A 22642-nucleotide genomic window follows, 5' to 3' on the forward strand; every position below is an offset into this window, starting at 1 on the left:
TTCTTTTTGATTAATGTGCAGGTGCTTTTCTTTTTGGGACCATTTGCCCTGAATGCACCGATCTGTCATGTGCGCCCCCCAGGCGTAGTCCGAGGCGTCTGTTGTGATGACTTGATTTGCTTGAGGCTTGCTGAATGGTTTTTGTTTGTTTGGCATGCTTGAGCCCACCACAGAAATTCCTTTTGCAGACATGGAATTAGTGGTATTATTGCTTCCAAACTGTGGCTGTGTCGAGACCATATGTTTTTCAGGTACCATTGTAGTTTCCTCATATGCAGCCTTGCACATGGGATTAGTAAGATGCAAGATGCCATGAATCCCAGAGCCTGCAGGATTTTCCTTGCAGTCAGCCTGGTGTAATTTGCTAGTGTTCTGAAGTATATCTTCCGAGAGGGTATCAGCCTTGATTTGGGCGTGGGCCGAGGAGCCTGTGACCTCGGGCACAGGAGACACCATCAAAGAAGTGTCGTCGGTAGTCAGGGGCTGCGTAGGCGTCTCGCTGAGAACCGGACCATGTGTAGTCGGCTTTGGCTTGGTGTCGGTAGAGGCCGCGGACCTCGTGTGTCAGTCCTTGTCTTTGCGTTTTTTTAGACAAAACCGGAGTCGGAGTATCCGACGACATAGTATAGTTAAATGCTTTCCCAAAATAATGCTGGGCGAACTCCGCCTGACACTTAATAGTGCATTTGTTGAATGTAGCACAAAAGCGACAGACCGAGACGTCGTGGTCTGGGCCTAAACAAGGTATACAGAGGGAATGGAAATCCTTATGCGGTATTTGCTTCCCACAAGAAATACAATTATTAACTTTGTCTGACATCGGTCTGAGGCAAGAAAAGTTTCCCCAATGGGGTACTTAGCTTTTAAGAAGACTTCGGTTTCCAAATTTTCGTAAACTCAGGAGCTGGCCGACCAGCACTTGCGTACTGCTTCTGCTTCGGGCACCACGCAGCAAGAAAGACTGAAGAAAATGACGTCGGCTGGTTCCTTTATACCCGTCGCACTGACGTCAGGGAAGAAGCGACGACAACCGACGCCGGACCTAGACTTTGGAATTCGGCCGACCGAAGACCCGCCTGATGGCTGGAGAACCCATCTGTTATGACTGCAGCTGTATGCACGATGAACATCCACAGTAGGATTTTTAAAAAGGAACTTGTGAGAGTCAGGAACCCTGTAATATCTTTCAGGTTTTCCGGGAGCAGGAGGTATTAGAGTCAGGGGCCAAACTAGATTCCGAAAAGGCATCATCAACAATGTCTAGTACAGGTGGGATAGCTAAAAGCCTGTGCTGGGGCAGGAGTAAGAAATCCCTAAGCCTCTTTTTATAATCAGAGAAATCCTGACTTTCCCAACGAAAATGCTCCCTGAGAGTATGCAAGGTTTCACCAAAAGAGAAATCCTCTGGGGGAGGCAGAGGGAATAGAGCCCTCTGCATCAGAATCCTCATAGGTAGATAAGGGTAAGTCCTGGTCATCAGAGGAAACAAATTTCAGAATCCTGGTCAGAAGTATGAGCAAATTCAGTCCTAGATCTCGTAGAGGGGAAATGATGGCTTCCTCTGATTAAAGTAATAAGGTCTTCAGCCATTCTTATTTGTTTTTTAGGCATAGAGGCCTGACCATGCGGTCTGGGCGTCGGTTTTCTAGGCATGGTTCGAGTTTTAGGCCTTGAAGAAGAAGATGGCATCTGTTTAATATGCAAGTTAGTAGGCCTGAATACACCCTCAGAAGCCGGTGCCTGCATACCGGCTCTGGACCCATCCAAGGTAGAGACATCTGCAGGTTCCACAGTTGAAGCATCTCGCGGCATACCGGACTCCGAATGGGTCTCAGTAGAGGCCTGTGAATCTGAAGTAGTGGGCATCAGGGGCAGCGAAAGCGCCTCACTGAGTACCAGCAAACTGGGACTGGCTCAGGAGAAGCGTCGTCGGCAGCTTTGGACCTAGGCGGCCTGTCTCTGTCTTTATCTTTGCGTTTTTTCGGAATGTCGGCGGTCGGATGGCTTACCGAAGAAATATCTGGATAATTGAACAGAGTACCAAAATATTTAGAAGTGTAAATATACAGACGACAAATAGTTTGTTGCTTAAATAAGGCACAAAGCCGGCAGCGAGGTACATCGTGGTCAGGGCCTAGGCAAGGAATACAGTACAAATTAAAATCTTTATGAGGTATTTGATTTCCACAAGAAATACAGTTATTGACTTTTACTGACATCGGTTTAGAGCAAGAAAAAGTTTCCCCAATGGGGTACTTAGCTTTAGTTGAAGACTTCGGTTCTGAAACTCGAAAATGAAAATTTCAGGAGTCGGCTGACCGGCACTTGCAAACTGCTTCTGCTTCGGGCACCGCACGGCAAGAAAGAATGATGTAATGGTGTCGGCTGCATGCTTTATACCCCTGACTACCTGACGTCACGGAAGATGAGACAGCAACCGACGCAGGATCCAAGACTTTGATTATCAGGCCGACTGAGGGCTACTGCAAGCAGATAACCCAAATGTGAGGACTACAACAGTGAAACACGAAGAACATCTGACCAGACACTGGAATGCTGAAAGCCATGAATTGGGAATATTCCATGCCAGACAAACAATCAGGTTCAGGAGAAGAAATTCTGGAGATAAAGTCAAAACCAGAGGAACCAAGGGGCCTTTGGATCTGGAGCATTTTTCTATGGAGAGCCCGTAGAGCATTTGCAGGCTTAATTTTTTTTTTGTCTTTCTCTGTCTTTTTCTTTACTTCTTTCTTCTAGTCTTTGTCACTTTGCTTTCCTGTCCTTGTTGGAATCTCTACCCTTTTGATTCTTCTTATCTGAAGTCGTCTTAGAGGGAGAAGGGGAATGCAGCTGGCTGGGTAGGACACAATGAAGCAGGTAATATGCTCCTTATTACAAGTTTGGCTCTCCGATGCAAGAAGCCTGGGTCCAAAGGCCATATAGTTTTAACAATCAGAATCATGGTGCGCTACTCCTAAGCAATAAACACAATGCTTGTGTGGGTCATAGTGGGGGCAACTTATGCCCACAATCCAGACATTTTTTGAAACCCAAACCCTTGCTCTATACAAATGTAGAGACTGCCAATAGCAATCACAAAAACAGGATGAAAGACAGAACAATTAACACCAATTTATTAAAGCTAGAAATTTATTCCGAGACCAAGAAATAAGCAGAAGCTCACAAACAGAAAATGGGGGAAAAAGGGAATCCACACATGCACATAAACTGACACAAAAAAAAAACGCAATTAAAAACTGGCTCTCACACTGGAAGAAAAAACTTCCAACACTTGCAAACCCTGACCACTAACAGGAGAGGAGAAAGACTACGGAAGTAACCTGACTTAGCTGTGTTACTTCTTATGATGTGTTTAACACTGGAAATGGCAAATGAGAAGCGAGGTGAATTAAGGATGCAAGGCATTGTGGGAGAGGAGGTGGAGCTTCTGAACTGAAGACTGAAAGGCCAGCTTTGGATTTAATACAGTCCACAAGTTTGATAGATGCAAAAACAGCAGTTAATCATATTCTAAATGGTGATATTTACTCAGAATATGACAAAACAATGGTTATCTGGTTCATTATTCATAAGAAATCTAGAAACTAATAAACTGCATTAAGTAACTGCAACTCTACTACTTTGTAACAAACCAGAAATGGTTATACAGGCAGAACAAAATAAGAGACAGAACAAAGCTATATTTCAGCCTGTGAGGAAGTAATAAAAATAAGCACACAATTGCATTCGTATTTACAAACCTGTCCAAGACGTTTCTGCCCAGCCCACACAGATGTGTGGATAATCTTCAGAAACAGCTGGCCTGTCCGAGGGTTAAAGATGAAAATTGCTCCATTAATGGGCTTTGTGGTCAAGTTACCCTCAAAAGTCTATCAAAGGAAGGAGAGAGAGTGAATATGAAAATAGGTTAACCAAAACTGTGATACTTAAATCATGAAACTCTTAAAACTGTTCTGACAATTACATGAGTACTTAACAGTGCAGATTTTTTTCTACGTTGTGCTAGCAACTTAAGAAAAGTACAGTTCTGTATACTTAAATTGAGATGTTCCAGTGTCTTCATTGCTGCAGTAACAACTCTTGGGATTTCCTGCCCAGGAAGCCCTTGTTTAGCCAGAACAGAGATCTTTTTCCCCTTCCCTAGGCCCAGACACTTTCCTCCACAGCTTCAAGAAACCAATATAGAAAGGGTCATTAGCCAGCACAATTTCTAAAGATCTTTCTTAACACCCCTTGGCCAGACCCCACTCTCCTTGCCTCTAATGGCAAGGAAGACCTTCTTATACTGTCTCCAGTGGAAGACATTACAGGAATTTACATGGAACCAGCTAGATGTAGGAGAGAGAACTCAAGAGGGAAGAAAAAAAAGAAGTTGCCCACCCTAACACATGGCAAGATACAAGGGTGGAATGGTACTGCAACAATGAAGACACTAATATTTGCATTTATTGGTAGGATACACAACCATACTGTGATCTGCGTGTTTCACTGTTGCAACACCACCCCATAGAAGGATTCCCAAATCAAAAGAAAAGTTTCCAGTTGGTAGAAAATCTTATCATGGGGAAATAAGTCTTTGCAGGACTACTGTGGCAAAGCCAGCTTTAGCTGTAGGAGCAGGGGACTGCAATGCTTGGTGAAACTGACTACCAATGACCCATGGGACTGCCTGAGTAGACACTCCCCTTATTAAGACAGTGGCAGCTGCAGTGGAGCCTGATGTGCTCAGGCACCCTTTTGCCATGGTGTTTGAAACAAAAGGCAATGCAATTACAAATCCATTTTGAACTGGTTTGTTTGCCAGCAGCTTTCCTGCTTGTTAGTTGCAAAGGCTGCAAATAACTGGTCAGATTTCCTCAAGCTCAACCTTGTGCAGATAAAACCTGAGCTGCCTCTGTGCACACCTAAGGAGTGAAGGGCTCTTTCACCTTTGTTCTGTGGATCAGAGAAAAAAAAAGTAAATGTTTAGCCTGGTTTAGAGAAACTTCTGTGACTACTTCAAGCACAATCGTTATGAAACATGAGGAAAAGGTTAACTACACATGAAGAAAAGTCCTTCCAGCTGAAGTGAGACCCACAGAGTGGGCAGTTTTCCAGGTGGTGAAATTGATGCTTGAAGAGGCTGCAGGCTCAAAAGTTGGTCAGGTAAGTATTTCAACACAAAATTAAGGTACCAGGATGGGACTGGACCCTCCTAGGGGGCTCAAGTGAATGACACCCTTGAGGAATGGTTTCACTGGGAAACAGAGCAGTGCTGCAAAGGCAGGCAAGCAGGCAGATAGTGGAAGCATGAGTTTTAACAGAGGGCTAAAGAAAGTCCCTTGGAGAAAAGTTGAGTGAGCTAAGATAAAATCAAACAAGAGGGATATTTGTTTGAAAAGGTTAGTACCCCTTGGACTGACACCAGTGAGAGAATCTTTTCCATTTAGAGACACAATATTTCCCGGTACTGAGTCACCTAGCCTCTGAGTATGAGCAAAACAGATTTCTTAAAGAGATAACTGGAGGGGATGAGGACTGGAGGGGATGAGGATCACTTCATCCACCCATCCAGCTTGCATGCGGTCAAGCTGGGATGTATGATGGTCCCTTTGTAATGTGTTAGGTGATCCATCTCTGATGGGAGCAGCCATGGTTCTTCCTTTTCCATACTAAGTAGCATGGGGCATCGGTGCCACCTGGTCCAGAAGGGTACTATCAGGATAATCCTTGGCTTGTCCTTCCTGATCTTCATTAGTACTCTTGGGATGAGGGGCACTGTAAGGGAGGCATACAGAAATAGACCTGTCCACAGGAAGGAGAAAGCATCTATCCTCCAGGCCCTGTTGTGTGGTGACCCTTAAATAAAACTCTATCTCAATCTGTTTTCTTTTGAAGCAAAAAGGCCTACTTCGAGCATACTGCACTTGTCAGAATTTCCTGAAGATAGACTTCAACATCCATTTGTGACTTTCTGTTACTGACCCGCTTAGGTGGTATACATGGTCACTGCACACCCCTGGGAGATACTGAGCCAGCAGGTGTAATTTCATCTACTGTCCTGTTTCCAAAAGTTGAATACCCTTATGGGTCAGTGGGTAGTGGTGGTGGGTACCCCCATTTGTCAATCTACCACAACACTGTGGTGGTGTCTGTCCTTACTAACAGAGTGCACTGTGTCCAGTTTTATCTGAATACTGAGGACTCTGTAGATTGCCATCATTTCCTTTAGACTGAAAAGTTTTTTTTTTTTTTTTTAAGAATTTTTCCCACCTGCCTTGCACTTTAAAAGTGTCTGTGAGCACCCTCCCAAGCCAGGTTTGAGATGCTTGTGGAGATCACTTGGTGCTCTGTCTGTATGGTGAAGGGGACTCTTGCTCAGTCTGCAGGAAAATAGCAATCACAACAGTTCTTTCCTGATGCACAGAGAAAGTGTTAACCTTCAAATTTAGAGGATATTGATGCTAACACATGCTTTTGTAGTATTCCTCCTTTTTTTCTTCACATGCAATTTTGCTAAACATTTCACTAGAATACAGGTCATGTGCCCCAGTGCTCTCAACAGCTCACTGTCTGACAGACTTCCGCCTGGATTAACTTTTGGAAGTAGTGTGGTAGGAAAAGGATCTTTTCCTGCAGGAGGAAGGCTATTTGTCTGATGGAAACCAACAAAGTGAACACTAGACTACTGAAAGGAAGAAGGTAGGGCTTCTTCCAATTCACTGAACCTTACATCTGTAAGTCATGTCATTGCCATTTGCAGAAAAGAGCTGAGTTTCTCCACTATGCTTGCTTGCATGAGGCAGCTGCCCAAACAGGTAAATCTACATGCCCTTAGTCCCACAAAAGGCAATTACTCGAGCCATACATTTAGTGAAAACTCAGAGCAGTAAACAAGCCAAAGGGCAATGCACAGAATTGGCAATGTGTCCTACTTGTCCTGAAGTGAAGGTATCTCCTGTGTTCAAATACTATGGGAATGTGGCAATAAGCATCCTTTAAAACCAAACAGTCAATTACTGCCCAAAGAAGGATCGTGGGAAGTTCTGCATAGTTAGAATACTGAACTTGGGAACCACCACAAATTTGCTTAATCCGATTAAATTTCTCCAAGTCTTTTCGGTTTCTAGCACTATGATGGGAATGACCCCCATATTCCCAAGTCAAAGTATGATTACATTTCATTAAATTATTATTGTTTCAAACTTTGTCCACCAAAAGTGCACCTTGCAGCATTGGCAATGTGCCCAGGATGGATTCATCCTGTAATTCATATGGCATTACATGCATCGGTAGCATATCCAAATACAGCAAAATCCCTGTTATCCAGGACTCAAGCAATTGTCACATTCAAGCAACTGACATTTAGCTGTCTCATATGCCAGTACATGAGCCAATCAAAAATCGCAAAGCATTATCTCAAGCAAATGGAACATAAACTTAACCAGCATCTACCAATCCCCACTGGTGGCGGTTAAGTGAGACTTTACTGTAAGACTGCAAACTTTTTTTTTTTTTTTTAATGAGATCAACTACTGCTATTAATGAGATCAACTACTCCTACTACTATTGGAAAGCACAGCCATGCAAAATCTTACCATCACAGTAGATGTCCTTCTCTTCACTGTTGTAATATCTCCTGTCAAGGACAGCCCAGTGTCCGGCCAACATACCAAAGCCTTTAGTATTTACATGCTCCACATGTCACATGTATGCGCCCCGTGCAAGTTGTAGGGCATAAAGGTGATTATGAATGCACACATTCAGAATTAAAAAAGCCCCAGGAGGAACAGGACCTACTTAGGGACAAGAAAGAACATGCAGATCTGAAAAGGCAAATGAACCCCTTGGCCAGGAGGGAGAGAAAGTACAGTTGTGTACACTTACCATAAATGTAGATGTCAGACTGTATTCACTGCTGCAGTCATTACATTTGGGTAATCTGCTGGCAGGGTGCCCTCAGTCAGCCTGATTAACAAAGTCTTGGGTCCTGCGTTGGTTGCTGTCCCTTCTTCCATGACATCAGGTCGTCAGGGGTATAAAACATGCAGCAGACGCCATTACATCAGTTTGTCTTGCCCCAGATGTCAGTGCCCCCCAAATGGGGAGCAAAATATATATATATATATATATATATATATATATATATATATATATATATATAATTAAAAACACAAAATATATACCTCCAAACAAAAGCAAATACACCAGAAGGCTTTTAAGCATAGTAAAAGAAAGTAAAGGTATAGTAAGAGAAAAAACAGGGGGCTGGAGGGAGGAGTAACCAAGACTGCAACAGTGAATACACTTAATCATCTACATTTATGCTAAGTGTACACAACTGTACTATTTTCTTCGTGTTTCACTGTTGCAGTAATTACATTTGGGTAGATTCCCAAAGCTATGATTGGGAGGATGGATTTATACAGCATTAGGACCAGCTATTAGGCCCTGCAGGACAGCTGTAGCAAAGCCAGCTCTGGATTTAGAGAGGAAAGGTAAATGGTAATGTTTGGTGAATGTACGAACTGAGCTCCAGGTAGCAGCTTCTAGAATGTCTCTGGTAGGAACACCTCTGAGAAAGGTTGTAGAAGTAGATGCAGCCCTGGTGGAATAAGATCTGATCCCCTGGGGGATAGTTTTACCATGGTGCATATAGCAGAAATGAATACAATGGCTTATCCATTTGGAAATAGTCTGCTTTGAAATAGCCTTTTCCTCTGCCCCTGCAGCAAATGACACCAGTAGTTGATTTTCACAGGGATTTTGTCCTGTTTAAGTAAAATCTAAGTTGTCTGTGTACATCCAATAAATGCAGAATCCGCTCCCCCTTGTTCTGTGGATTGGGGAAGAAGGTTGGCAAATGAATGGTCTGCTTAAGAGCCACACTGGATACCACCTTAGGCATGAAGGATGGATTGGTCCTGAGAGAGACCTTGTCCGCATGAAAAATAATGAAAGGCTCCACTGCCATAAGAGCCTGTAATTCAGAAATCCTTCTTGCTGAAGTAACTGCTAAAAGGAAACCTGTTTTCCAGGATAGAAATTTTAAGTCTGCAGTAGCAGCTGGCTTGAAAGTAGGGAGAGTGAATTTTTCCAATACAAAATTGAGGTCCCAGGCAGGGGTTGGAGCTCTCCGGGGTGGTCTTAAGTTTTTGGCCCCTCTGAGATACTGCTTTAGCAGAGGACGAGAGAAGAGGGGAGGTTCTGTGTTGTAATGAGCTGAAATGGATGAGGCATGGATTTTTATGGAAGAAAAGGACATGCCCTTGTGAAGCATCTCAGTTAAGTATTGTAAAATATGAGGAATACTGGGCACAGCTGTGCTTATTCCTAATGACTGGTTCCATGCACAGAATCTTTTTCATTTGTCAGCATAAGATTTTCTAATACTAGGCCTTCTCACCTCCAGAAATTACATCCATCACAGGTTTGCTGAGGGATGCTAAGGGTGAATTTAGGTGATTAGCCACGCTGCAAGATTCAAAGTTTGGAGCGGAGTGAGCAGAATTTGGTTGTTCTGCTGAGACAGTAAGGTGTCTGAGGCAGGTGCCACGGTGGAAGGTGTGACACATTGCGCAGGAGTGGGTACCAGTGTTGGTGAGGCCAGTCTGGAGCAATTAAAATCATTTTTGCTTTGTTCTGTTTGACTTTTAGTAGAACTTTGGAGAGCAGAGGCAGGGGGGGAAAGCATAGACTGAAAGGTTTTTCCAGCTGAATGATACAGCATCCACTTTCCAGGCTTTTTTGTGATGAGTTCTTGTGCAGAATCTGTCCAACTGATAGTTCTGGAGTGGGGCAAAAAGATCTATGTCTGGGCTCCTCCACTTTCATGTCAGCATGTTGAAAATCAGTGGTTCCAGTTTCCATTCGTGTGGGTCCATGAGATTTCTGCTTAGTTCGTCTGCCAGAGTATTCAGCTTTCCTGGCAGGAATTGAGCTTGTAGTTGTATTTGGTAGGTCAATGCCGTGTTCCACAATGTCATGGCTAGTCTGCAAAGGGGGTAGGAGTGTGTACCCCCCCTGATTGTTTATGTACCACATAACTTTGGTGTCTGTCTTTATCAGTAATTGTCCTGGATGAAGGTAGTCCTTGAAGGCTGTCAGAGCATTCTGTACAGCTAGCATCTCTTTCTGATTGATATGAAGGTGCATTTGATTTGGGATCCATTTGCCCTGAATGCACGTCCCCTGCCAGATGAGCCCCCCCAAGCATAGTCTGATGCATCTGTGGTTAGGGTTTGGGCGGCAGGGGGTGGAGTGAATGGCAGTCCCTTGTTTTGGTGGCAGGCCACTGCCCACCCTAGGAACTTTAGTTGCAGGCAATGTATGATAGGAATCATTGTTTCCAGGCTGTGGCAATGTTGACTCCATAAACTTTTTAAGTACCACTGAAGTTTCCTCATATGCAGTCTTGCATATGGAATAGAAGAATGCAGGAGGCCAAGAACCCAAAGGCTTGCAGAATTTGTCTTGCAGTTAGCAGGGTTTTTGTGGCCACCTGTTTGCAGTAAGTTACCAAATGAATTTGCTTTTCTGGTGTAAGGTAAATCATCTGGGCAGTTGTATTAAAGCTTGCACCCAGGAATGTAATTTTTTGAGAGGGTACTATAGTTGTGATTTCTTTTTGCTTATGGTGTACCCTAGACAAGTTAGAACTTTTAGTTATGTACTTACCATAACGATAGATGTATGTGATCCATCTCGCCTACATTCATAACTGATGGGCTCGGAGCCGAGAATCGGCTCAGACTCAGCCGATACACTAGCACGAAGTCTCTCATTGGCTGGGCCAACCCCCTTATCCCAGGATGCACCATGCCCAAACCCCCAAATCTTGTTTGCCCCACAACTCACCCACATGAGCCACTCCGACTGTACAATAGTGTTTCCTCCCGATTCAACAGGTAGGGGGAAGGAGGGCAGGTACGTAAGAATGTAGGCAAGATGGATCACATACATCTATCGTTATGGTAAGTACATAACTAAAAGATGTAATGCGATCCTATCTCGCCTACATTCATAACTGATGGGACAGCGTCCGTAGCACCTAGATCCTGGAAGGCTCACTGGAAAACACTCCTGAGCACTGTGGAACCAAAGGACGCCAGACCTCTAGAGGCCACGTCCAGTTTGTAATGAGAAATAAAAGTATGTGGAGAAGCCCAAGTGGCCGCTGCACACATCTCATCCACCGACAGTCTGGCGTGAAAGGCCACTGAAGTAGCCATAGCCCTAGTAGAATGTGCTCTAACTGGAAATGGAAGGTCCCTTCCTGTTGATGCATAGATAAAAGAAACACAATCCCTAATCCACCTAGCGATAGTGGTCTTAGTTACTGCTTTGCCAATCCTGTTATCTGCAAAGGCCACAAACAACTGGTCTGATTTCCTCAACTGCTGTGTCCTATCCAAGTAAAACCTCAGTTGTCTATGCACATCCAAATGATGAAGTCTGTATTCTGCCTTGTTGGAAAATTTTGGAAAGAAAACTGGTAGCTCTATAGATTGCTGCAGACAAAGAGCAGAAGAAACCTCCGGAAGAAATGACGGGTTTAGTCTTAGAGATACTCTATCCTTGTGAAAGATTAGATAAGGGGGCTTTACAGAAAGGGTTTGAAGTTCCAAAACCCTTCTGGCTGAAGTAATAGCTACCAAGAAAGCAGTCTTCCAAGATAAGAACTTTTGCTCACAAGTGGCCGCCGGCTCGAAGGGGTGAGACGTCAAGGCTCCTAAAACTACATTCAAATCCCATGGCAAAACAGGTTGCGACACCGGGGGGCGAAGCAACCAAGCTCCCTTAAGAAAGGCCTTACACAACTTATGACTCATGAGTGAAGGCTCAAGGGCAACATGATAATTCGAAATCGCTGCCAATTGGACTTTAAGCGTAGAGACAGCGGAACCCTGTCTAAAAAGAGTTGCCAAGAAATCTAATACTGCCGACACCGGGGCTGTCAGAGGGTCAAGGTTGTGCCGCTGGGCCCAAATGGCAAACCTTTTCCATTTATTAGAATATATCTCCTTAGTGGAAGCTCTGTGAGAAGACAGAATCCGGACCACGTCAGGCGAAAGGATATGCTGTCTGACTAAGGTCGGAAGTGGAGCAGCCAAGCCATTAGCTTGAGAGTTCGCAGTGATGGATGGGCCTGACCTGACTAGTCAGGAGGTCTGGAACTGGGTCCAGAATCCAAGGATCCATCACTGCATACTTCCGAAGGAAAGGAAACCAAACTTGGTGGGGCTAGTGTGGTGCGATCAAAATCATGCTGCTTCCCAAGCAGATCGCCTTCTGAATCACCTTTGGCAGTAGTGGGACCAGAGGGAAGGTGTAGAGCAGACCGGAGGGCCAATTGTGGGCTAGAGCGTCCCTGGGTTACTCCCCCTGGGGGGGGGGGGATCAGGGAGAAGAAATTGCTGCACTTTGCGTTCCAGGGGCTGGCGAAAAGGTCGCAACAGGGAATCCCCCACTTGGAGAAGATCCGAGCCGCTACTTGGTCGTTCAGGGACCACTCGTGAGGCATCAGAATAACTCTGCTCAGCCTGTCTGCTATTACATTGGACTTCCCCAGAATGTGCGTTGCCACTAGAAATCTCTGGGAAGCGATCGCCCAGTTCCAAACTCTCATGGCTTCTCTGCAAAGAGGATAAGACCTGGTTCCTCCCTGCTTGTTCAGGTACCATACCGCCACATTGTCAGAGAAGATTGCGATGGTACCCTTGGGAAGAGAGCTGTAAAGTGCCTGCAATGCTAAAAGCACTGCTCTCATTTCCAGAACATTGATATGTAAGTGGGTTTCGTGATTCTGCCACGTGCCTTGAACCGTCCTGCCCAGACAATGCCCCTCCCACCCTATCTGGGAGGCGTCCGTGGTCACTGTGGCAATGGGGGGGGGCAGAAGAGACTCCCCTGGTTCAGGTTGGAGGAGAGGAGCCACCAATGAAGATCTCGCCGGCACGTTTCCGTGATGAGAATCGGGTAGGACAAAGGCAGATCTTGGTATGACCCCTGGGTCGACAGGAGCCATTGGAGAATTCGCATGTGCAATCTTGCCAGAGGGACCAGAAGAATGGCGGCCGCCATCGACCCCCAAAGCTGAAGGGCCATCCTGGCTGGGGCTTTCCTTCGGGGTAGTAAGGCTAGGACTTGGTCCTGTAGTATCTTTATCCTCTCTGTTGGAAGGAATGCTCGCATCTCTACAGACTCTAGCTCTGCGCCTATAAAGGCAACACGCTGTGATGGCAGCAATACAGATGTTTCCCAGTTGAATGTAATTCCTAATAGATGTCCCAACTCTATGGTAGCCCTCACGGCTTGAATAAGAAGATGCCTGGTGGGGACGGTGAGGAGCTAGTCGTCTAGATACGGAAACACCTGGAATCCCAGACATCTCAGGTGAGCCGTCACCACTGCCGGACATTTGGTAAACACCCTGGGGGCTGTGGTGAGACCAAAGGGCAGGGCTCGGAACTGGAAGTGACTGGCTCCTAAGCGGAAGCGTAAATGAATCCTGGACGCCCTGTTTATCTTGATGTGATAATAGGCATCCTTGAGATCGATGGAGCACATCCATACTCCTTTTTCCAGTAATGGGAAAATGGATTGCAACGTGACCATCCGGAACTTGGACTTCTTTACGAAGCGGTTTTGGTGGCTGAGGTCCAGAATGGGTCTAAGTCCCCTGTTCTTTTTGGTAACAAAAATAACTGAGTAAGTTCCTAATCCGGTCTGGTCTACGGGGACTGGCTGGATGACTCCCTTTCCGAGCAGCTTTGCGACCTCTATGGGTGCTTGATCCCGCTGACTGGGTGGCACGTCCGGGATTTTCCTTGACGGTGGAGGGGGACAGATAAAGGGGATGGTGTAATTTCCGGTGATGATACGAAGCACCCACTGATCCTGAGTGATGGAACCCCAGGCCCTTGGATGCATCAAGAATCGACCCCCGACTGGCTCCGGAGACGCACAGTCAGGCAGTCCCTCAGGGACGCTGGAAGGAAGAACCATGAAAGGATTCGCGGTCTCCTGAATTGCAGGGGCCTCCACCGCCTCTAGGGCGACGTCTTCCAGAATAATCCCCCCCCCCCCGCCTCTGGAAGGGGGGGTCACTCTGATGGGCAGGGAAAGACTTTTGGGACTTTCTGAAACACATCTTTCCTCCCCTCTGAGCCTTGGGACAAGGTCTCGAGGTAAGCGAAAAACGGGCCCCAACAGCAGACAAAGACTTACCCTCCTGCTCACATCTAGTGAGTGTGTCCTTCACCTTGGGACCAAAGAGAGAGGACCCATCGAATGGAGCGTCGGTGCAGGAAGACTTGAACGCCTCCACAAAGTGACACAAGCACATCCAGGCTTGCCTCCTAAGGGCTACGCCCGGACTCGCTGCCCTACCCACCCCCTCGGCTGCATACGATATGAGCCTCATGGACGAGTTAACAATGGACGAAAGGGTAGACAGCTGGGTGTTGACAGACTGCGTCAACGCCTCAGGCACGTTACCCAACAGGGTATCTCCCAACTCCTTTATGAGATCCCTTTGGAGCCTCGTAAAGTGGCATAAATAATTCAGCGACTGCAGGGTAAAGGTCGCTGACATCAGGGTACGCTTCCCGTACCTATCCATGCTCCTGGACTCCTTGTTAGGAGGATGGACAGAAGTACATGCCTCTGCCACATCTTGCTGGGTGGCAGACGCCACCACCATAACATCAACCGGAACTCCCTTGGTTAGAAACTCCTTGCCAGGGGGTGCGGATAAAAATTTGTTGGGGCGAGAAGGAACTGGCTCCACAGAATCAGGGTGTTCCCACACCCTTCAACAAATAAGGTCCAGTAACTCATCAAAGGGTGGAGACACCCAGGAGGCGGAGGGTTCGGCTCCTAAAGCCTTGAGGAAGACAAACTCCTCCGCGGAAGGGGGTTTGGATGGCCAGTCGCCGCTCTGTCTCAAGATCTCCAGGATATCGGAGAACGAGACAGTCACAGGACGACTTCGGGGACCCTTTCGCATCATCGAGGTCGGTGTCCGAGGTGACAGACTCATCTGGGGAGTCTATGTGCTTCCTCTTGCACAATTTTTTCCTGTGGGGCTCTTCAGGCATGAACTCTGAAGGCTCCTCGGAAAACAGGGGACCACACAAGGAGGAATCCTCAGGACTAGGAGCCGCGCTGTCCGAAGACAGGGGGGCACCAGAAGCTCTAGCCGCCGTGTCTAGGGAAGGAGTCGCAGACTCAGGTGAAGTCACTAGAGACTTGGCCAGTGCGCTCCTCATAGCCTCGAAGGCGGGCCCACCAGAATCTGAGGAGAGGCCCGTCCCCGAGACCATGACTGCTGTCGGGGTTCCCCTAGCCAAGGCGCCAAGAGGGAGACTCGGGGCCGAAACCAGAAGCCCCAACGAATCCCCCTCGGGCCCGGCTGAGGACACCCGAGAACAGAAATGGTTGGAGCTGAAGACTCTGCGAACTCCGACTCAGACACCAAGGTTGTCGGAGGAGGAAGAAACGGTATCGAAAGGGCTGGCTCCAGGGCCGACTGGGCCGGAGCCGAAAATAATTTGGATAAGACAGGTGACTGGAGGAGCCTCTGGACCACCCTATCTACATCCGAATCTGAAAGCCTGGAGGACGTGGAGGAAACAGAAGGGGGCCGAGAAACTTCTTCTATCGGCTCCAAGACCAGGCTAGGAGGCCGGCTCCGAATCGGCTCCAAAAGGATTAGGGCCGAAGCAGACTCTACCAGAACAGAGACCCCCTTTGGCGCCGACGGTTCAGGAGCCGACTAAACCGACCCCAGAGCAGAAACACTCTCCTGCGGCTCAGAGACCAATGGAGCAAACTAAGGAGACCCAGATTTAGACCCTCTATCCTGCGGCTCCTAAATCAGTGGAGCCAGGGAAGGGGACAGAGTACCTGATCTGACATCCCGAGACTCCAAAACCAGTGGAGCTGAGGAGGGAGCCCCAGATTTAGATCCTCTATCCTTCGGCTCCGAGGCCAGTGGAGCCGAGGAAGGGGACACAGACTTAGCTCTTTTTGCAGGCGGCTCCGACGGACTTGTCGGAGCCGAAGACTTCTTTTGTTTCAATTTCGAAGAGGGAGAAGAAGCCAAAGCTTCCTCGAAGGCTGGTTTGATCAGACCCTTCAGGATAAGCTTATTTTTTCTCTCGTGTAGGACAGGAGAGGAGAAAGCATGGCAATCACTGCAAGATACTTGCAAGTGTTTAGCCCCTAAACAATAAACACAGATGGCGTGGCCATCTGTCAACGACATCTTGTAATTGCATTTCGAACATTTTTTACAGCTCGATGGCTTATGTTCCTTTTCTTTGCCAGACATACTCACTGTAACACACTCAAAACACACAAGGAGGGAAGGGGGGGGGGGAAGAGCTCTAACTTAAACGCTCTACAAGAGATAGGGCAAAGGCCCTCTAACTCAAATGGGCCTAGCCTGCCAAACAGAAGGGATTACCACAACAATTCAAAAAGACAAACAGTCACTCACAATGGAAATGCCAACAAGATAGCTATTAAAATAGCTGTTGAGTATAAATTCTAAAGCTAACTGCCAAAAAGTGACCAAAAGGCCAAAAAAGAAGGATACTTAGCCACAACCAAGTTGAGACCACGTCGTTACTCTAGGAGCGGCAAACGAGATCTGGGGGTTTGGGCGTGGTGCATCCTGGGATAAGGGGGTTGGCCAAGCCAATGAGAGACTTCGTGCTAGTGTATCGGCCCAGTTGGAGCAGAGAATCTGCTCCGAGCCCATCAGTTATAAATGTAGGCAAGATAGGATCGCATTACATCCCTTTTTACAAACACCAGATGCTTTAGAAGAATGTCCTTGTTTTCTGCCTGAATTAGACAATCGCCCAGGTATGGAAATATCTGAATATTTCTTTGCCCGCAAAATGCAATTACTGGATCCAGGCACTTTGTGAAGACCCTGGGCACAGTAGATAAGCCAAAGGGCAGTGCAGAGAACTGGCAATGCAAGTAGTCTGCTTTGAAGCAGAGGAATCTTCTGCAAGATTCCCTGATTGGGATATGCAGGTAAGCCTCTTTTAAGTCTAGAGTTAGCAACCAGGCATCTTTGCCTAGCATAGGAAGTAACTGTTGAAGAGTCAGCATCTTGAATTTTGGAATGTCCAGAAATGTGTTTAGAGTAGATAAGTCCAGAATTGGACGCCATGATTTGTCTTTTCTGGGTACCAGGAAAAGTCTTGAATGGAAACCTTGTCCTTTTTCCTCTTCTGGTACTGAGTGAATAGCCCCCATGTTCATGAGGGACAGTACTTGTTTCTGGGACTCTGCCCACTGATTTGGGGGCAGGTCTGGCCATCTGTTTGGAATTGGCAACGTGTGGAAATTAAATCTGTATCCCTGGGATACTATATTTAAAACCCATTTGTCTTGGGTTATAAGTTGTCAGTTTCTTGCATGAAGTGCCAGTTTTCCCCCCAAAGGGGCGGCTAAAAGGTAAGTGTTTGATAAGTGTAGAAGGAAGTCACTGAGACTGTTTAGCATAGGGAGGTGCCCTGTTGTTTCCAGATTTGGAGGTGGAGGCACCTCATTGTTTTGCTCTAAAAGTCATTTGTGACTGAAACCTGGAGCCTTTGGAATGTCTGGGTTTGACTTGAGTGGCTCTCAAAGAACTGGAAAGGACCAGTTCTTAGTAGGCCAGTGTCTACTAAATTTAGGAGGTTGCACTTGTAAGAAATCTTTCACAGTTTGCATTGATTTAGCTTTATCTTCCATCTTTTCTTAAAACTTCTTCAGCCTTATTACCAAAGAGACGGTCCTGTTGTAAAGGAGCATCCAACAATTTTGCCTTAGCATGATCAGGCAGAGTTTGCTCTTTGAGCCAAGCATGCCTTCTTAGCACAGACCCAGTAACAGCAGCCCTGCAAGTGGCCTCCAAAGAATCAAAACCACATTGCAAAGTATGTATTCCAAGTTGTTCAGCTGAATGCAATAAATCCTGTAAATCCTTATTTTCCACACAGTCAGAAATTAACTTCATTTTCTGTTTAAGCAGACCCATGATATGCTGTTGATATTTAAGCATATGAATGTCAAAAAATGTGAACACAAGACCAAGAATCACCAAAATCCACGGCCACAGTACCCAAATCTCCAAAAAATGTGGTTAGAAGCAGTAGGTTAAGAACACACATTTATTAGTACGTAATCTGAATCACACCAAACAGCAGCAAACAATAAACCAAGCGCTTTCGCTCGGTTATTACCGAACTTCTTCAAGGTTAAAAAATCTGTTGTGTAGTCAGCCATGTTAAATACTAAATGCAACATCACATGACATACCCCCCATGTGAATCATCCCTAATCAGTTTCTTATTCAAACTCAACTTCAAATCCAGTAATGCCAAAAATGAAAATATACAATATATTACAACACATGTAAAAACACATAAAAATAATAAAATAAATGGTAATGAAATGAATAAACATGACAGTAATAAATGTTAAACTAAACCATGAAAGTAAATAAATGTAACATCTTCATTACCAATACAGCACATGGTAACCAAACTAGGGGCTGAACTGCAAGTACATCCAATACCAGTATGTTCAATGGGGAAATTTAAGCAGTCTACAAGAACCCCTATTTCACATGGAAGGGGGGGGGGGGTATGTCATGTGATGTTGCATTTACTATTTAACATGGCTGACTACACAACAGATTTTTTAACCTTGAAGAAGCTTGGTAATAACCGAGCGAAAGCGCTTGGTTTATTGTTTGCTGCTGTTTGGTGCGATTCAGATTACGTACCAATAAATGTACTGTTCTTAACCTACTGCTTCTAACCACATTTTTTGGAGATTTGGGTACTGTGGCTGTGGATTTTGGTGATTTAAGCATATGAAATTGACAGTTTAAAGCCCTGATTGCCAAGGTTGCAGAAGTGTAAACCTTCTTACCCCATCTATCCAGCACCCTGGAATCTCTATCTGAAGGGATAGGATTTTTAGCAGTAGAAGCCTTAATGCCCTTGGGACCCTGAGAAATGGTTTCAGGATCTGCAATAAGATTTTTGAAAATGAATTTGTGGGAGTCAGGAACCCTCTAGTATCTGTCTGGCTTACAAGGAGCCGAAGGCAGAGAATCAGGAGCCATAAACAATCAACAATGTCTAGAACAGGAGATATAGCCAAAGGCCTATGCTGAGGAAGAAGAAAATTCCCAAGTCTTTTTTTAGATTCAGAGAAATCCTGACTTTTCAAGTGGAAATGTTCCCTTAAGGTATGTAAAGTTTCCCCAAAAGAAAAATCCTCAGGGGGAGAAGCAGAAGGAATGGAATCTTCTTAATCAGAGTCCTCATAAGTAGGTATAGACAAATTCTGTTCATTAGAAGAGTCAGAAGAAATAGAATCCTGTTCAGAAGTTTCACAATCAATGTCTTGCCTAGGCCTCTTGGAGGGGGGGGGGGGGTTGACTACCCCTGATCAGAGTAATTAAATTTTCAACCATTTTGATCATTTGTTTTTTAGGCATAGGGGCCTGCACATGTGGCCCAAGCGTTGGTTTTTTTAGACATAGACTTAGATTTTTGGCCTTAGTTTTGAAGATGGTGTCGGTCTAATATACAAATCTGCAGGCCTGAAAACACCCTCAGAAGCTGGTGCCGGCACAGCGGCTCCAGATCCATCTAAGGTAGAGACAGCCACGGGTTCCAGAATTGAAGCATCTCGCGTCATACCGGACTCCGAATGGGTCTCAGTAGAGGCCTGCGAATCAGAAGTAGCGGGTGTCAGGAGCTGCGAAAACTCCTTACTGAGTACCGGCGAACTGGCAACTGGCTTAGGAGAAGCATTGTCAATTTTGGACCTCGACGGCCTGTCTCTGTCTTTTTAGGTATTCTGGTAGTTGGATTGCTAACCGACATTTCTGGATAATTAAATCGTGAAACAAAATATTTAGAAGCAAAAGTATACCGACGTTTAATAGTACGTTGATTAAATTTAGAAGAAAACCGACATCAAGGTACTTTATGATCAGGGCCTAGGCAAGGAATACAGTACAAATGAAAATCCTTGTGGGGTCTTTGCTTCCCACATGTAATGCAATTATTAACTTTTACTGACATCAGTAAGAAGCAAGAAAAAGTTTCCCCAGTGGAGTACTTATAAGTTGAAGACTTTGGTTCTGAAATTCGAAAATGAAAATTTCAGGAGTCGGCTGACCGGCACTTGCGAACTGCTTCTGCTTCGGGCACCGCACGGCAAGAAAGACTGATGTAATGGTGTCGGCTGCATGTTTTATAACCCTGAAGACCTGACGTCATGGAAGAAGGGACTGCAACTGACGCAGGACCCAAGACTTTGTTAATCAGGCCGACTGAGGGCAACCTGCCAGCAGATTACCCAAATGTAATGACTGCAACAGTGAAACACGAAGAACATCAAATACTGCAACAGTGGATTTTACACAACTGTACTATGTCCTTCCATAAGACTGCTGCAGTATTCCTAACAGGAGGTAGAGTACAAAACCTCAAGATGACATCTGAGAGGATGACTGCACTGAAGAACCCTCCAAAAACCCATGCAGGATAACCCTGGCAATGCAGTCTCTAGCCCTGGAAATATCCAACTTGTAAGTGCTTAGTGATGGTCAAGGATGGAATTAGTATCCTGTTCCTTGAAAAACAGCCCTGGCAGAATCAGCCTTTACAGAGGAGAAAAGGTACTTGCCATGAAAAAAATAAAAAGAAAGGGCCTTAGAAATCCATAATGAGATGGTTTGCTTAGAACAGCCAAACCCAAAGACCTGGGATGAAAGGAAACAAAAAGCTGCTCAGATTTGTGAATAGTCAGTTTTATGTAAACAATGAGCTGTCTATGCAAATCCAAGGTGTGAAGAACCTTCTCTTGTGCCAGACTGGAAAAGTAAAAAAAGGAAGGAAGATGAACAGAGTAAGATAACTTATGCCCAACCTTGGGCATAAGAATTCATACAAAGACGCATCCTGTCTCTATGAAAATCTAAAAGGGAGGTAACAGCCATGAGAGCCTGAAGCTCAGACACAATCTTAGTTAAAGTGAGGGTTAAAAGAACAGTCTTAAGTACAATGTTGTAAGGAAGCAGAAGGCTCAAAAGGAGCCCAAGTCAATTTTCATGAAGAAAACTGAGGTCCCAGGAAGGCGGAATTGACTTCCTGGAAGGACACCTTTAAAATATTGCTCGACTTTAAATCTAGAGGTCAGGAGGAGGTGCTAATGGCAGATGAGCAGAAATTGCTGTCAGGTGAGATTTAACTGAAGACTACGCTATCCCAGCATGGAGCACATCACATAAACAAGAGAGAAAGTACAGTTGTGTGCACTTACCATAAATGTAGATGTTTGAGTGTATTCACTGTTGCAGTCATTACAATTAGGTTATTCTGCTGTCAGGCTACCCTCAGTCGGCCTGAATTCCAAAGTCTAGGTCCGGCGTCGGTTGCCCTTGCCTCTTCCCTGACGTATGTGCGCCAGGGGTATAAAAGATGTAGCAGACGCCATTTTCATCAGTTTTTCTTGCCCCAGATGTCAGGTGCCCCCAAAAGGGTAGGCTAAAAATAAGTCAATAAAACATGCATACACCAAAGTATATATTTTGCCTTCATCTACAAGCAAATACACCACATAGGTTGTATAGAGATAAGCTCCAGCAAAGAAATGGGGATGGCGGGCGGGTAACCTGGACTGCAACAGTGAATACACTCAAACATCTACATTTATGGTAAGTGTACACAACTGTACTATGTTCTTCGTGTTTCACTGTTGCAGTCATTACCATTGGGTTGAATCCCAAAGCTAAGGTTGGGAGGCTGGAGCTAAACAGCATTAGGAGCGGCTATTAGGCCCTGCAGAACTGCAGTGGCAAAGCCTGCCCTGGATTTAGAGTAGAGTGCTAAGTGATGGTGCTTTGTGAAGGTGTGCACTGAACTGCAAGTAGCAGCCTCTAAAATGTCTTTGGTTGGTACTCCCCTGAGGAAGGCTGCTGAAGTGGCTGCTGCTCTGGTTGAATGTGGCCTAATGCCCTTAGGTACTGGCTTGCCATGTTGTGAATAACAGAAACGAATGCAGTGGCCTATCCACTTTGAAACAGTCTGCTTTGAGATAGCCTTTCCTTGTGATCCTGCAGCATATGCCACTAGAAATTGCTTTGTCTTTCTGAAAGCTTTGGTTCTGTTCAAATAGATGAGTAGCTGTCTGTGCATGTCCAAAGAATGCAGAATTCTCTCCCCCTTACTCTGTGGGTTTGGATAAAAAGGTAGGCAGATCAATAGTTTGGTTAAGGGTCACACCGGACACTACCTTAGGCATAAATGTCGGGTTTGTCCTCAGAGAAACCATGTCTGGATAAAAGGTTCCACAGCCATATGTGCCTGTAGCTCTGAGACTCGCCTTGCAGACGTTATTGCTTGGAGCAGAGCTGTTTTCCAAGATAAAAACTTTATATCAGCTGTAGCGGCTGGCACAAAAGGAGGCAGGGTGAGTTTTTCCAAGACATAATTCAGGTCCCATGCAGGTATTGGTGATCTCCTTGGAGGCCTTAAATTTTTGGCCCCTCTGAGGTACTGCCTTAATAAAGGATGAGAAAAGATTGGTGGCTCTGTATTGTAATGAGCTGAAA

General features: G+C 45.6%; 1 protein-coding gene across 1 annotated transcript in view; it reads right to left on the reverse strand.

The window, feature by feature from the left end:
• Positions 1 to 22642, reverse strand: part of PRPF8 (pre-mRNA processing factor 8) — a 2252227-nt gene that overhangs the window by 522099 nt on the left and 1707486 nt on the right. Inside the window, exon 32 of the mRNA XM_044054875.1 lies at positions 3762 to 3890. Within this exon, the coding sequence (XP_043910810.1) occupies positions 3762 to 3890 (129 nt within the window). The remainder of the gene's footprint in view (positions 1 to 3761; positions 3891 to 22642) is intronic.

The sequence above is a fragment of the Protopterus annectens genome, chromosome 13.part0 (assembly GCF_019279795.1).
Source record: "Protopterus annectens isolate FY-2018-M chromosome 13.part0, PAN1.0, whole genome shotgun sequence".
Lineage (NCBI taxonomy): Eukaryota > Metazoa > Chordata > Ceratodontiformes > Protopteridae > Protopterus > Protopterus annectens.